This window comes from Canis lupus, chromosome 8, assembly GCF_048164855.1.
Source record: "Canis lupus baileyi chromosome 8, mCanLup2.hap1, whole genome shotgun sequence".
Taxonomy (NCBI): Eukaryota; Metazoa; Chordata; class Mammalia; order Carnivora; family Canidae; genus Canis; species Canis lupus.
The window spans coordinates 75,429,426-75,445,591 of NC_132845.1; the positions used below are offsets into that span (position 1 = coordinate 75,429,426).

Below are 16,166 nucleotides of genomic sequence, written 5' to 3' on the forward strand. Positions count from 1 at the left end.
TGCTTATATCAGAATGCCCTAGAATGCTCTCAAGCCCCATGAGTGACCTACAGCATGAGACTCTCCAAGGGTGGATCCTCGCAGTGTGCATACCTATGAGTCCTCTCCTCGCCCTTCTACATCTGGTGATTTCTCAGGTACAGAAAGGTGTCAACCATCTTGTCTATGTAATGAGTTAGACACATTTGGTTCATGTTCTAGCTCTTCCATTGGTAGGTGTGTGATGTCGGGACAGGTTAGCCTCCCCAAGGCAGTTTCTTAATTTGCAAAGTGGAATTAATCTAGTTAATTAATGGAATTGATCTAGTTCCTTCCTAGGTTGTTGTAAGGATTAAATTAGATCATATAAATAACACTTTATACCACTTGCTTCTTGCAGAAGAATGTTCCATCTCTGCTAGCATTAGGTTAGCTGCAAGAGCAGCATTTCTACTCCTAGGCAAAGATTGCTTTGTTAAACGAAGACCAAAGGAACAAACGTGATAACCTTGCGTCTGGTGCATGACTGTGGGTCTGGACCACCCAGGACATGTACTATATGAACCAGTGTATGTACAGATGGGAAAACCTCTCTAGACGTGGGATAACAGGACCCAGGGGACAGTCGGAGGGCAGGAATGCTGACCTAGAAAGGAGGAAAGGCCACAAAGAAAAACCTCAAAAGATATCTGCTGGCCTGTAGCAGTCGGAAAGTAAAAGCCAGGTGTGGACTCTGCCCAACTGTATACCTGGGATGCGGGGTGAGCACTGCTGTCCTGGGCTGGTGTGTCAGCAATATCTTCTGACCTCACGCTGCCTGAGTTGTCTCTTCTACAAAAATTACTAACATGCCAACTCTTTTGCCACTCCGAACTTCCTGAAGATCTGTTGGCATCCCGGTGGGTTGTACACACATGTGAAACGCCATGTTGATGGACTTTCTTGCATTTTGTCATTTGCAGAGGAGCTGAAGGCCCCCTTGGAGGAGTACGTTCACAAGCGCTACCCTGGGCTGGTGAAGGTGGTGCGCAACCAAAAAAGAGAGGGCCTGATCCGAGCTCGCATCGAGGGCTGGAAAGTGGCCACTGGCCAGGTCACTGGCTTCTTTGATGCCCACGTGGAATTCACTGCTGGCTGGTAGGTCACAGGCTGGACCCTAGGGGCATTCAGGACCTGCAGTAGTGTGGTCAGAAGGAGTTAGAATCTGGGAGGTAGAAACTTCACCTGTTTCCTCTAGGGCTGCTGGACCAATGAAGAAGGGTGGGTTGATAATCTGGGATAAAACCGGGAAGCAGGGAATAGTGTGCTATCTCCTCTGCTCCTCGTTGTTGTGGTCATCACCACCATCATCAAAATTCCAGTGAGGATGACATATTAATTAGACAGAACTCTTGATAATCCTTGCCAAGGGGTCAAGAGAACCTTATTTGCTCTCTTTTCCTGCTTGTCTGTCCCCTTGTGTGAGGAGGATGGTTGAGTGATATTTGGAGGAAAGAGATCCATTATAATCCTACCTACTCCTGAAACACATGGGATTATCTTTAACGTCGTTTGTAGGAAGGGGGGGGGGTTCATAACTTTGCAGGTGTGGCCTCGGATGGTTTCCCAGGTGGTAAAAAGAACAGTCTGGAAGAGATTGTGGGGAGCACATCGGAGAGGAGACTTAGGATACAAGAGTAGTAAAGCCTCAGAATGCCCAAAGCACTCAGTGAGCGTGCTGACTTTAGATTAGGGCTGTAGATTTGAAAAGCATGTCACATGGGTGTTGCTGACTACCCAGTTTAGGTAAACCAAGTCAGAGGTTAAATAACCTGTGCTCCGTTTGCTTAATTCCTAAGAAGCAGAGTCTTTCATTTCACAAATCATGTTTGGGACATGCGTCAATTCACTGGTGCGATCTTAAAAATAAATGCCGTTCGCAGTACCAGATTGGAAGAGCCACTATCCGTTACCATTGAAACATTAAAACATCTGCTCTTCTCCATGTGCAGCACACTTTAGAATCTCTTTAATAGCTGGATCAAAGGAGAATGGTTGCGTGCATGAGCGTGTGAAGATTTGGAAGCTGGGGTCACAGTTAACACTGGCTCCTTCAAGTGCACCTGGGTATCTAGTGTCATCTCAGACACTAGTGTTCTTTCCTGGTTTTTCTGCTGCCATCAGACTTGGTGACACACAGCTGTATGTTTGCAGCCCCGACCTCCCCTAAGCTTCGGAGTTATTTATCTCTCATCAGTGGTTCTCAAAGTGTGGTCCCCAGATCAGCAGCATCATCTGGGAGCCTGTTTGAGATGCAGATTTTTGGGTTCCCCAAGACCTCTGCAATCAGAAGCTCTGGGAGTGGGTCCAGCAATCTGTTTTAACCAGTGCTCTAGGTAACTCTGATGCTTGCTCAGGTTTGAGAATCATTGAACTGGAAGTCTTCTGAACAGATGCACTTGAATATTCCATTGGAGCTTTTCCCTTTTTTGCTGCATCCTTCCCTCCCTGATTCTTTTCTACCAAAACTAGTGATTCTCTCATGTCCCCTTTCACTTGACTCTTCCCTCCCCATCATGTCAGCCTCTAGCTATCATCACCTCTAGCTCTAGCTGGTTTTCCCTTTTATTTTGGATGTCTGCCCTTCCCCCTTGGCCTCGACCTCCACTTGCCCATCTCACACCCTCATCATCATGCATCTAAACGCAGTGGCTGCCTGCATCTTCCTTTTGACAAATATTTGCTAGTTGCCTACTATTGTCCCATACAGGTGTCCTAGGCCAGAGGTGAGGTGACCAGCTGTTCTGCCCAGTGCTGAAGGATTTCCTGAAATGCAGGACTTTCCTTTGTAAAACCAGAACAGTCCTGGACAAGCCGAGACAGTTGGTCACTCAGCCAGGGTTCAGAATCTGGCAGGATTTGGTATCTGCCCTCATGTAGCCTAGAGTCTAACTGGTCTCTATGTTCATCACACTCAGTTTCCACATGTCTACCAGAGTGACATATGTCCCTATGGTCCCTCATTACAAGGTAGACACTACACTATGTCTCAACTTTCACCAGGTTATACTGCAATAATAATCTCCAACATCGGTGAATCATGACAACAAAGATTTTCATCTTGTCCGTGTAGCAGGTCAACTGCCTCTGACTATGGCTTGACTCCACATGTGCTCCGCATTCTGAGACCCAAGGGGTCTTTGTTATAACTTCAGATACCTTGCTGAAGTCAACGGAATTGGTAATAGCAACTTTTAAGACTGGCATTAGTTTTGCAATATTAGCCAAAATGTAGTACAGAGAAGAAAGGACTATTTGCAATCAGTTGCTTATAATCTGTAATTTAAAACAGCTTAATTTTGTACAGGTTACACACCTGGCCGCTTATGTAAAGTCCTTCCAAGACTGTGTCCTTTTTGTTTAAAAAACTGGAATTCGTTCTCCGTTCTTGGAAGGGAACTTCGATAGTTAACAGTTTTTAGACTGTCATATACATAAAATGGAAATACGACTATAAGAGATCACGTAGGAGATAAGTAGTCATGTATTTTATTTTATATGCCAACCTACTTTATTGTGAAAAGATTAGAGGTTGTGGGAACTTGTAGTAAAATGCCTTAAGCTGTTAATGGGAAGGCGTGAAATAAGAGTTGCCTGGTGGATTCGTTGGATTATCTAAGTCTACATTTGTTACAGCGCTAATAAGCAGTGTTAAAGCAGCCACCTAAAGAGAACAAAAATTTAAAAATATATAAAGTCTATAAATTAGCAATCTGATGATTGCCAAAGTGAGGCTGTTTTTATTTATTTGGTGTAGCTATATTGGCCCCCTAGACATGCTACCCTTCTCCCTGTTTTTAAAATCCAGGAATTTTAGTTAGGGGCTATGGGTCTGGGGATCGTAAGATAATGGTATTATTATCTAAAAACACAATCAGGTGGTAGGCATTTCTCAGCAAGGGCACGTAGTGCCGCCTCGGGTACGAGCACCCCAGCAGCGGGCAGCCCCTGTGACTGTCGTGGCTGCTCCATCCTGGGGTGACCAGGGAGGGGCAGGGGTAGCAGGTCACATGGAGACATTCATGGGTCTCAGAGAATCGGAGGCTGCTTCCCTGAATAAACCCAATTCTTAGCTGATTTGCTCTCCAGAAGATGTGCTTCCAGCTTGAAGTAGCACAAATGGCCAAACGCAGACAATTTTATTTTATTTTATTTTATTTTTTTTTAATTTTTTTTTATTTATTTATTTATGATAGTCACAGAGAGAGAGAGAGAGAGGCAGAGACACAGGCAGAGGGAGAAGCAGGCTCCATGCACAGGGAGCCCGATGTGGGATTCGATCCCGGGTCTCCAGGATCGCGCCCTGGGCCAAAGGCAGGTGCCAAACCGCTGCGCCACCCAGGGATCCCGACAATTTTAAAATATCAAATACAAATCAGTATTGAAGTGAGAGATACATGTCCTGTCTCTGCGGCCTGAAGTGACAGGAAGCACGACTCTGTTGAGGACATCCCACGTTTGTGGCTGGGGCTGGGGGGGGGGAGGGGGGAGGAGGGGCCGGGGTGTGGCTAGTGGAGCAGCTGCTCCGATATGACATCATCCCTTTGGTTCACACCCCAAGGGCCAGAGCAGGGCACATGTGGCCTGGGGGTGAGGGAGGGAGTGTGCCCTCTGCAGGGAAGCACAGGCGGCCGCGTGGCAAAGGTGGGATGTCTCCAGGGAGGGGTGCAGATCACTGGGAACAGGTGTACCTTCCTCGCAGACCCAGAGATCATGCTCTGCAGCATCAGAAGCGTTAGCAGAAGGAAGGCCTTCTGCCCCTGCGCTTAGAAGTTCATCACAGCGATGGGCTGAACTGAATGCTTCTATACAGCAGGCCGCCAGACCGGCGGAGCCTGACCCAGTGGAGGTCACAGTAGACTCATGGGTAGGGCATGAAGCCAGAGCATCCAGGTTAGAGACCCGGCTCTGCCACCAGCTGGCTGTGTGGCCTGGGGCAAGCGACTTAACCTCATTGGTCAAACACAGATCATAGTGTCTACTTCATAGGACCGTTGTGAGATCTGTTAGTCAGCCTGGCCCATCTGGAATGTTTAGAATGGCACCTAGCACATGGCAAGGGCTCCATAAATACCAGCTACCCTTAGCTCATTAGGGAAAATAATGTGTGTTCCAAGATTAGCAAAGACAACATGTAGCCAGAGTGACTTGATAAGGTGGAGAAGATGGTCCAAGAGCTGGAAGGAGAGAGCCCTCCTCCAGAGAAATCAAGGACGGCTTCTTGGGAGATGTGGCGCTTGATCTGGTGAGACTCCATAGGTAACTAGGCTTTTTGTCAGTGGCCAAGAGCATTCCCGGAGGAGAACAGCATGAGCAGGTGTTTGGAGGGGTGAAACTCAGAAGTGTATCTGGAAACCATTGACAAGTGAGTCCCATTTGGCTTCAGCCTGTACGGTGTGTGCAAAAGGATTGGAGGCAGTCAATGGCCCAGGGTATATTTTATTGCTTGTTTTAAATAGAAAGATGAGATGAGCCAACAGGTAATTCAATAGCTGGAAATGAAAAGAGATGGGAGGCAGGCCGAGCATTCTCATTATTCTTCCAAATAATGCAGAGGAATGGGATTTTCACTTGACTCTTTTCCAAAGCCTGAGCTCTGTTCTAAGCAGGGAGATTAATGCCCTGGCTTACGAGAGCCATCTTTTCCTTCTCGAATATAGGAAACAATCTTTTCCTACGTCTGCCTTGGAGACACATTCTGGTGGGGGAGTCTGACCATCTGCTTCCTCCTAAGCCGTCAGGGCGGTACCTTGAACCTGGAGCCAGGTCCCCCTGCCTGTCTCCCGCCACAGCCCTGAGCGGGCAGGCTCGCAGGGAGGCAGGGTTCCGCCTGCCTCTGCATTCAATGAGTTCCCTCCTGCCATTGCTAACCAATTCAATTAGATCCCTTTTAGGAAATCAATTAAATAATCAATTAAAACAACTGAAATAGTCACACACACCGAGAAGCTGGTGAGATGCTTATTAAAAGCAGGCCACCAAGGGCAGAAGTGACCCATTTTGGGAAAGAAAATTCAGCTCCTGCAGAAGAAACAAGAAGCATCAAGCAGCGCCTGAGGGGAACTGGCAAATGCTGGGAATCCGTGGTGCAGAGCGAGCTGTGTGGAGTCAGAGTGGGAAGGACAGGCTTGCCTTGGCTGCTTTTGGGCCGTCAGCACAAGAGAGGCCTGGGGCTTTCTGGGGAGAGGCCCCCAGGTTCTGAAGCCTTGCTCCCGACCTCTCGGGCCCTGGGCAGCAGCGCTGTATGATCCCTCCAGGCCAGGGCACGAGCTGCACTGCACTGCCTTGCAAAGCGCGCTCACATCGCACCATCCACCCCGGTGCCTCAGTTTCCATCTGAGCCCCGGCCTGCCCTGGACCCCTCCTCACCCTTTAGCTACATTCCTGCTGTTCCTTCTCTGTGGTGTTGGGGGCCCGGTGCCATTGGAGGGGTAGATGTGCCGCAGGAGAGAGATTTTATTTCTACCTCCCTGTGTTTCAGGGCCGAGCCAGTTCTGTCCCGAATCCAAGAGAACCGGAAGCGAGTGATCCTCCCGTCCATCGACAACATCAAACAGGACACCTTTGAGGTGCAGCGGTACGAGAACTCGGCCCATGGCTACAGCTGGGAGCTGTGGTGCATGTACATCAGCCCCCCAAAAGACTGGTGGGACGCCGGAGACCCTTCTCTCCCCATCAGGTCGGTGGCAAGCAGGCTCCGGGGGCCCTAGTGTCCCCAGATCATGGAGACGGGGGGGAGCCAGAGTGAGGGGTGCAGAGAGGCCCCCCGGGGAGGACCGGCAGGGTGCAGAAGCTGCTGCGGGCCTTCACGGTGTCCTGCCATCGGGGCTTTCTTGCTGAGCAAAGACACCACAGTTTGCTTCTTTAGCTCAAGTTTTCAAGTGCAGCTTATCAGATAGCGATCCTGAGAGCTTGAAACGATAGGAATGTTCGCCTCCTTTTATTCATCCCCATCTTCGATGGGCTGTGCTCAGGACAGCCGGGGACAACCGGAGGGCCTTGGGGCAGCTCTGGATGAGTCTTGCCCAGGTCCTGCCCTGCTGCCCCCAGAGACAAGGCGATCAATACCCCGTGGTACCCCAGCTGGGGAGCTCCCATGTAAGGGATGCTGAATGACGTAGGTTAACTTTGGTGCCATATTCCTATGGCTGCTGTGACAGATTACTCCCAGTATGGTGGCTGGGAACATGCAGACGTATTGTCTCACACTCCACAGGTCAGAGGTCTGAAATGAGCTCTTACAGAACTAAACTCAGTGTGTGCACAGGGTGGGGATCCTTCTGGAAGCTGTAGGGGAGAATCCATGTCTGTGCCTTTTCAACTCATAGAGGTCCTCATTCTTTGGATTGTGGCTACATCACATCCCTCTTCCTCCTCTTCCTTCATCACATGCCTTTCTTCTCCCTCGACTTTACTGCCTCCAGTGTGATGGGCCCCTGTGATGACATTTATGGTACGTGTGGTAATCTAAAATAATCCTCTGGCCCAAGGTGAATCACATCTACAAAGTCCTTTTTCCCGTGTAAGATAACATTTGCAGGTTCCAGAGATTAGGATGTAGATTTTTTTTGGCAGGGGGCATTGTTCAGCCCAGCATAGATGCTCTGATTTCTCACGAAGATGATATCTGACTTCTCGTTCAGTACTTTCTGGGAATTCTGCTGAAAGGCCATACAGACTTAAGATCATCATGGTTTTGTCTTAAGTTAGAAGAGGTGGAGGAAGCTTTCCTACCTTGGCCTGGTTTTAGGGCAGTGTTTGTGGGCATACAGGAGGATGGCAAGAAGGAATTGTGGAATAGAATGAGGAGTTTCTGCAGGTGGTTTTGAAGTTCAGACTTGTCACATTTTAAATAACTTAGATGCCTCATGTTCTCTTATTTTCCTGCTCAGATTGAAACCTGAGGAACTAATGGCATTAGAATAGAGCTGCCCCTGGGTTAATTTGTGCAACAAGGAAGGTGATGTTTTGGGCCAGTAACTTCCTCCACCAAAGATGTCTCGTGACTCAGTTTCCATCCCAACCTAGATGTTCATGCTGTTGTGCAATGCTGTATGAACACACTCTTGGCTTCTTGCAGATAATAATGTAAACTCATCACTAAGGTGCTACCTGGGAAGCAAAGCATAACCTTTGGGGATATTTAAATTTAACGGGTGAGATACCACCTCACATCCATTAGGATGGCTACTATCAAACAAACAAATGAAAGACAGAAAGGAACAAGTGTTGGCGATAATGTGGAGAAATTGGAATCCTTGAACATTGCTCGTAGAAATATAAAATCATGCAGCTGCTATGGAAAACCAGTATGATGGTTCATCAAAAAATTAAAAATAGAATTACCACACGATCCAGCAGTTTCACGTCTGGGTACATACCCAAAAAGAGTTGAAAGAGATATTTGCACACCCATGGTCGTAGCAGCATTGTTCACAATAGCCAGAGGGTGGAAGTAACCCAAAATGTCTACCAGCAGATGGATGGGTGGATAAAACGTTGTGTATACACACAATGGAACATCATTCAGCCTTAAAAAAGGAAGGGAATTCTGACATATGCTACAGCATGGATGAACCTTGGAGACATTATGCTAAGTGAAATAAACTAGCTACCAAAGACAAATACCGTATAATTCCACTCGTGAGGTACTTAGAATGGCCAAATCCATAGAGACAGATAGAAGAATGGTACTTGCCAGGCGCTGGAGAGACGAGAGGAATGGGGAGTTGTTCTTTGATGGGTATGAGTTTCAGTTTTGCAAGATGAAAAGAATTCTAGAGATTGGTAGCACAATAACATGAATGAAATTAACGCTATTGAACTGAGCACACACAGTACTTCCTTCCTGACACACAGGGTGGCTGACCTCCAGCTGTGACAGATGAGGGAATGGGTGTGCAACAGGGGTGTTAGCCCCAGAGGGAAAGCAGTGGGTACAGTGCCATGCTGTAAGATACCCAGAAAACATAGCTTTTCCTACAGATGAAAGGCACTAAGCCGAGATTTAGCTTGTATTTTATGAGTTACGGTAATATTAGCACATGATTAATATGCATTTTAAAAAGACTCAAGAAAATAGAGTCGTGATCATGAGTCATTAATATTACATGTATCTCTGATGTACAAAACAGAATCAAATATCAATGATCTCTTTTTAATGTATCATAACTTATGAAATGCTTAATTTGTTAATAGTGGATGGAGCTATTTAATTGTAAGAAGGAATTTTTATGGCCCTTCTGATGTTATTATGCAGATACACTGTGATTTCTTAAATGTTAGGACATGGTGGTTTCCACTCCCCATTGTGTTCCTAATATTTTAATAGTAATGCCTTTATTCTGGTGAAGGATGGGATGGGGAGCACATTTTCACAATCCAAATAGCGTTCAGCTAGATGAGGCTGTAGATCCTGAGTCTTCCTAGTAGACAACATAATATAGGAGATTTTGCATTAAGAAAATTTGTATCCTTAAAAAAAAGAAAATTTATATCCTTTCTGTTTTACTTTTTCCTTTATCTTCCTGTATATAGATATTTTTTTTTCTGCTGCCTGGTAGTTTATTTCCCACGGTTTTCCATTTGTCCTCTGCTCTTCCTTGTCTCCACCGGAGCTTCTGGAGTGGAGAGTGGGCAGGTGCCATGAAAGAGAGCAGAGTCCAAGTATGAGGCTGGGGCATGGATCCTGAAGTATATACATGCCTCACCCAAGGAGGCAGCTACCAGCCCCCTGTGATGGGTAGAGGGTGGGGACACATGGCTTTTGGGTCCTCAGACTTTGTAAAGAGAAGACACACATCTAGATCATTCTGGGATGCTTGGGTGGCTCAAGGGTTGAGCATCTGCCTTCAGCTCAGGTCATGATCCCGGGATCCTGGGATTGAGTCCTGCATTGGGCTCCTCCCTCTGCCTGTGTCTCTGCCTCTCTCTCGCTGTGTCTCTTATGAATAAATGAATAACATCTTTAAAAAAATCTAGATCATTCCATGAAATCTCCTGACTTCAAAATGTGGCCCCAAATCCCTCTTCTTCAAAGCTATGAGAGAGACCTCTGTCATCCCCAGGACAGCTATGGTTGCTGTTTCCCACACAGGGAGCACCTGCAGTATGTGGCATCATGGCGGGACTGGGGGATTTGGGGAGTGTTACTTGGAGCTATAGGAGAAGCACAGTTAGACGTTTTGGAGCTTGAGGTAAGCCATGAGGCCCCCCTATCTTGAGGCCCCCCTGTCATCTCCATTGTCTGTCACTGCCCTCTGCTGCCATGATTCTTCATTGAAATCCTTGGATCCCTGACCCAGCTCTCACCTCTCAAAGAAGGGGCTCACATCTATGACTTAAGCCCTGATTTTTCTTCAGAGTGACATCATGCCCAGTGTCACATTAGTAACCTGTCATCAGACCAGTGGATTTTAGACATTTTTGAGTCAAGGACCTTTTGGCTAACCTAACAAAAGGCATAGATTATATCAACCATGAACATGTACAAGTGGGCAGAACTTTGCATATAATTTCACAAAGTTTATGGAGGCCTTTATGATCCACAGAGCTTATTTGAAGGACCACTGCTAGGTGTTTCTACTTGCCCCTCCCAGCTGGAGAGCCTCTCTATACCATTCTTTAATGGCCCCCAGACCATCTGCTTTATGAAGCCAGGCTAGTTCACAGTGGTAGTCTCAATGCCTAATTACCACCTGGCATTTAGTTGGTTTGCAGAAAATCTTTAGCCAGTGAATGAATGGATGGATGACATCTGAGGCTCTGAAGAGAGGTCAGGGCTAACAATCAGAAGGAGAGATTGCCTGGAAGTCCATTAGAGAAAGACAAGGAGAACCCCAATATTCCCGGGATGAAGGGAGCCTTTGTAAAGGAGACTGACAAGTCATGATGAATGGTCGGAGAGATGTGAGGACAACCAGCAGAGTCAGAGATTTAATGACAGTAAGACCTAAAGCACCATTGGGCTTAAGAGGTCAGTTCATCATGGCCTTGGTGAAGCCATTTTAAGGGAGTATTTGGGTCTGAAGCTAGCTGGCAGTGGGTGGAGGAACAGATGGGACATGAAGAACCTGGGAAAGTGAGTGAGGTATTTGAGGCAGACTCAACTCAGGGAGGTGATGGGTAGAAACTGGAGGATGGAAAATAAAGATCAAATGATATGTTTTTTAGAATGGGAGAGACTGAGCATGTATGTCCAGTGCACTCAATAAGTAGAACTCATGGGGTAGATTGGCTGGCCTAGTCAGTAGAGCTTGTGACTCTTAATCTCAGGGTCATGAGTTTAAGCCCCACATTGGATATAGAGATTACTTAAAAAATTATTAAAAAACAAAGGAACTCATGGAGTATATTGATAAAACCCCAACTGTCTCGGTTTTCTCCTTGCTCAGTGAAATGAGCTCTTCCTTAGCCCAGATGATCTCATGAAGACCCCATGTAGATCTCATGATGTTTCTTATCACTCTTCAGTAACACAAGCCCTATGGTCACTTTAAGTCACAAACCAACCTCAGTCCGTTATAGAAATTATCCCATCTCATGTCATTGTAAAAATTTGAACTCCCTTGAAATTAAGATCTCCTCAGGGAGCCGGGGTGGTTGAGTCTCTTAAGCGTCTGACTCTTGGTCTCAGCTCAGGTCTTGATCTCAGGGGGGTTGGTTCAAGCCCTGTGTTGGGTTCCACACTGGGCATGGAGTCTATTTAAAAAAAAAAAATTAAGATCCCCTCCTGTCCCTGGCTGGCCCTTTGCAGTGAAGAGTGGCTGGAGTCCTTATTCTTTCTGTCACCCACTCACCTCTTCCTCAGGAGGGCAAGAGGAAGGTTCTTTCAGTTGCTCTGTGTAGGGCGTGGGCGTGGGGGATCTGAACCTCCAAGCTACTTTATTAAGGTGACAGGGACCCTCCTACCTCGGGCCTCCCCCAGGGCTCCCTCTACCTCTGCCTTGGTATCTATCCCACGCCCTCTTATTGCTAAGGCTCCTGTACTCCAGAGCCACTTGTATTTCCAAGTAATTAATCAGTTAATTAATTTACATACGCATTTTAAACATTTACCTTTTTTCAAGCTTTATTGAGAAATGACTGACGAATGAAAACTAGTGTGCACGATGTGATGTTCTGGAATATGTACACATTGCAAAATGGTTATCACCATCAAGCTATTTAGTATGTCCATCACTTCACGTAATTACTTTTTTTAAATGGTGAGAACCTGTAAGATCTGTTTCCTCAGTTAATTTCGAGTATATAATGCATTATTATTAACCATGGTCACCATGCTGTATGTTATATCTCCAGAACTTACGCATCTCATAATTGGAAGTTTGTACCCTTGGGCCAGTGGCTCCCCATTTCCCCTACCTCCCAGCCTCTGGCAACTGCAATGCTAATCTCTGCTTCTCTGTGAGTTTGACTTTTTTAGATTCCATATGTATGTGCAATCATTCAGTATTTGTGTTTTCTCTGTCTGGCTTATTCCACTCAGCATTGTGCCCTCTGGGTTCATCCTAGTTGTTGCAAATGGCAAGATTTCCTTCTTTCTTAAGGCTAGATCGCATTCTGCTGTATGGATAGATCACATCTTCTTGATCCAGTTCGTCCATCATAGTGATGGACACTAACGTTGTTTCCATAGTTTGTAAGCTACAGTCTTGGGCATCCCTCTTGTTCTGTTTTGTTGATTATTTTGTTTAAGGTGGTAGAGTACACACAATGTAAGTTTTACCATCTTGACCATTTCACGATATAGAATTCAGTGGCATTAAGGATACTCACACTATTGTGAAACCATCAACACTGCCCACTGCCTTCCCCTGCAGGGAAGCATTCCTCTCCTAAACTCCACTCCCTTGTTGGCTGTTTCTTGGCTGTTGACATTGAACTTTCTGCGTGATCTCCTTGAATATGACACCTGTTGCTTGAACATCCTCTTCCCAGATGAGGATGTGAAGAGTGGGTTTTCACACAGTACACACGACTGAGAGCAGGGAGCACTGAGAGGAAAGGTCTGAGGACACAGGAGGGAGGGCCTGGTTGGGAATGAAAGTCCCTGAAGCACAGGGAGGAGGTCGGGTCGAGAATACAAACAGTAGTTTGGTCTTGAAAAGTGGGAGGAGAGAGTTCATGCTTTATGAACTACATTTTCCTCAGGACAGAGGAGGAGAAATCAGCCTTGAAAGTGAGAGCTAAGGAGGTTATGGGAAAGTGATAAAGGTCTGGAATAATTTCCAGAAGGAATCGAGGATGGCTGAGCTGGCCAAGAGCAAAGAAGTAACGGATGGCGGTTTTGAGGGCCTGGGAATATACATTCAACACTTTTTTTCCATGAGAATTCCCTGACAAAAGAACAACTGTGAATTCGCTTGTACTTTGGTACAAACTTACATTTTATTATTTATAAACTTATGCACCTATATATGAAAACTAGCCACAAAAATGAGAGCGACGGGATGAATCTGTGTAGCCTGGTGGCACCTAGGCTGGGTGCAGCATGGCTTCATGGAAACCTAGCCCAGCCGCCTTCAGAAGCGTGTAGCTCACATCTCGGCAAGTGGGCATCTTTACGGGTCTTTCTGGCTGTAAAATCCCGTGACTTACCAGGAGGCAAGGGGTCTGGGGTTACCAGAGACGGGACATGTCCCAGCACTCTCCTTTCAGGGACTGTCTGAAGTTGAATTAGGCATTTTCTGTGAGGTGCCACGGGTACCCGCCTGCTCTGTGTCAGGTGACCCTGTAATTAGTGGCATTACTCATTAACAACTAATTCAGGCTGATGATTAATAATTAGCCATCCTAAATCCAACATATAATTTGATTGTAATTATAAGGTATAGGAGCCATTAGAGGCTATTAGATTCTCTTTAGTTGAAAGGGCTGTCCTGGATACGTGTGGCTGCTGGTATCTCAGATTCTACACACAAAGGTATAGACAGAAGGTGTTTTGTTTTGTTTTGTTTTGTTTTGTTTTGTTTTGTTTTGTTTTTCCCTCCCTGGAGGAATAGGACTGGCTTATTCAAGGGGAAATCCTTACATGAAGAATCAGATTTTCCTAGACTTTTAAATAGAAATATCTTCCCTCTGCATCAGCAAATATATTTTAGGAGCCAATTGTGTGCTCTGCCATGTGGGAGCTTTTGGCGGGGACAGTGGTGGTGAATGACATGATCCTCCCGAACGAGGTCGCTGGCTGTTTGGAGACACGGGACCCAAGTGGGCACGATTGTACGTTAAGCACAGATAAGTGTGGATTTATTGGCAAGAGGGAACTCTGTGAGTGGAATGGTTGGAAGAGCTCGTAAAAACCATAACTAAAGTGGGAATTTTCTGGGTGCTGGGCATTAGTCTTATGCTTTACATGTTGCAAATCCATTTACATTTGATACTAGCCCATGGAGGTAAGGATTATTATGGTCTCCATCTCCCAGGCAGAGCAAGCTCTTTACACAAGGTGACACACTTAGTAGGATATGAAGTTGGGATGCCAATCCAGTTGCCCAGGGTGTGCACTCTTACCCATTATGCTGTCTCTCCTGGAAAAGGTGCGACAGAAACTGGGCCTTGCAGGCTGGCATGGTATGTGGGAGACTAGAGGGCTAGGAATGAAGATGAGTGTGTTTGGGTTTGATGGTTTACTAGAATGACTCACAAAACTCAGAATAGCGTTCATGCTCATCGACTTGTTTTGGTAAAAAGGGTACAGATTAAAATCAGTAAAGGAAAAAGATGCATAGGACAGAGTCCTGGAGAAACCAAGTGTGAGCTTCTGCTTGTCTCCTCCCATGGAGTTGCATGGACAATACTTCATGTCCCAGCAGTGACATGTAACAGCAGGTATGAAGCATTTGCCAACAGGAAAGTTCACATGAGTCTTGGCATCCAAGGTTTTTAGAGGGAATTAGGACTGTAAGGTTATTAACCTTTGGCTACACAGGCTCCAGCTCCCCACACCCAGAGCTTGAACTAGTACAGTACGGGGCCTCAGGCATGCAAAGACACTCTTATCAGGCAGGATACCTCAAGGGCTTATCAGTTATGTTCCCGGACCCTGGTCAGAGCTAGTACTTTCTTTAGAACGTGCAGGGTTTGGGCAACCCAAGTCCACTGAATTAGCCATTTACTACACCAAAGGGTTGAGTTATGTTGGGTGTGGCGAGGAGGCTGAAGGTAGGGAACGTGCATTGAAAAGGAGAGGAAATCCATTCTCTGGAAAGGTCTAAAAACCAGAGGAGCCCAGATCGATCCAGCAGTCCAATGAAGTAGACTGAAGATGGATGAAACAGTAATTGGGAAAGACAAGAATCAGAAGAGCAGTTGTCTAGGCCTGGGGAAGGTGCAGAGAGAGGAGGGACTAGTGATGAGTACAGGGCTTTTTGGGAGAGTGATAAAAATGTTCTAAACTTGAATTTGGTGTTCTAAACTTGAATGTTCTGAAGTTGAATTGCACAACTCTGTGAACTTACCAAATGCTGTTGAATTGTGTACTTTGAATAGATGAATCAAATGGAATGTGAATTCTGTCTTAGGAGCTGATGGCCATCAGCAAATGGCCAGTCTTGCAGCGAGAATAAGACAGTTGGGTATTAATTCTTGGCTCCTGGTCTTGTGTGGTCCCCCTTTGAAGGGAAGTGGCAGGGCAACACAGAGTATGCCAACTACCTAAAGTAGGGTCAAATCCCAGAGCAACAGAATCTGTCTATGTTAGAGTCTCAAGCAGGGAATCAGAAAACAAGGAGCATCCTGGGCAGAAGTTGACCATCACCCAAGGCCAGAGCCTGGTCTTGACCAACCTAGGCTGTGTATCTGATCCTGGCCAGCCACAGCATGTTGTGTAGAAGGACAGATTAAAGACCACAGTGATTAGTACTTCCCTTTGGATCTAGGGAAGGAGAGTCTGGAGAGGAATCCAACTCAGGTGCCAACTGAAGTCTGTCCCAGTTCAGGAAGAGACAAACACCATGGATAAGCCCCACCTTCTTTTCCTGCGTTGCAGTTGTCCAGTAACAGAGAAATGACCTGTTTGATTTTGCCACCAAGAGTCTGTGACATTAGGCAGGTCATTTGCCCTCTATGTAGACGAGCTTTTCATTTTCTTATCCACAAACCATACCCAGTGTGTAAAGATGGATTGTCCCAAGAGTAGAAAATTT

General features: G+C 46.2%; 1 protein-coding gene across 3 annotated transcripts in view; it reads left to right on the forward strand.

Annotated features, from left to right (window-relative positions):
• Positions 1 to 16,166, forward strand: part of GALNT17 (polypeptide N-acetylgalactosaminyltransferase 17) — a 438,022-nt gene that overhangs the window by 222,440 nt on the left and 199,416 nt on the right. For all 3 annotated transcript variants that reach the window (XM_072837560.1, XM_072837561.1, XM_072837562.1), the window contains 2 exons: positions 942 to 1,116; positions 6,500 to 6,697. In XM_072837560.1, coding sequence (XP_072693661.1) covers positions 942 to 1,116; positions 6,500 to 6,697 — 373 coding nt within the window. The remainder of the gene's footprint in view (positions 1 to 941; positions 1,117 to 6,499; positions 6,698 to 16,166) is intronic.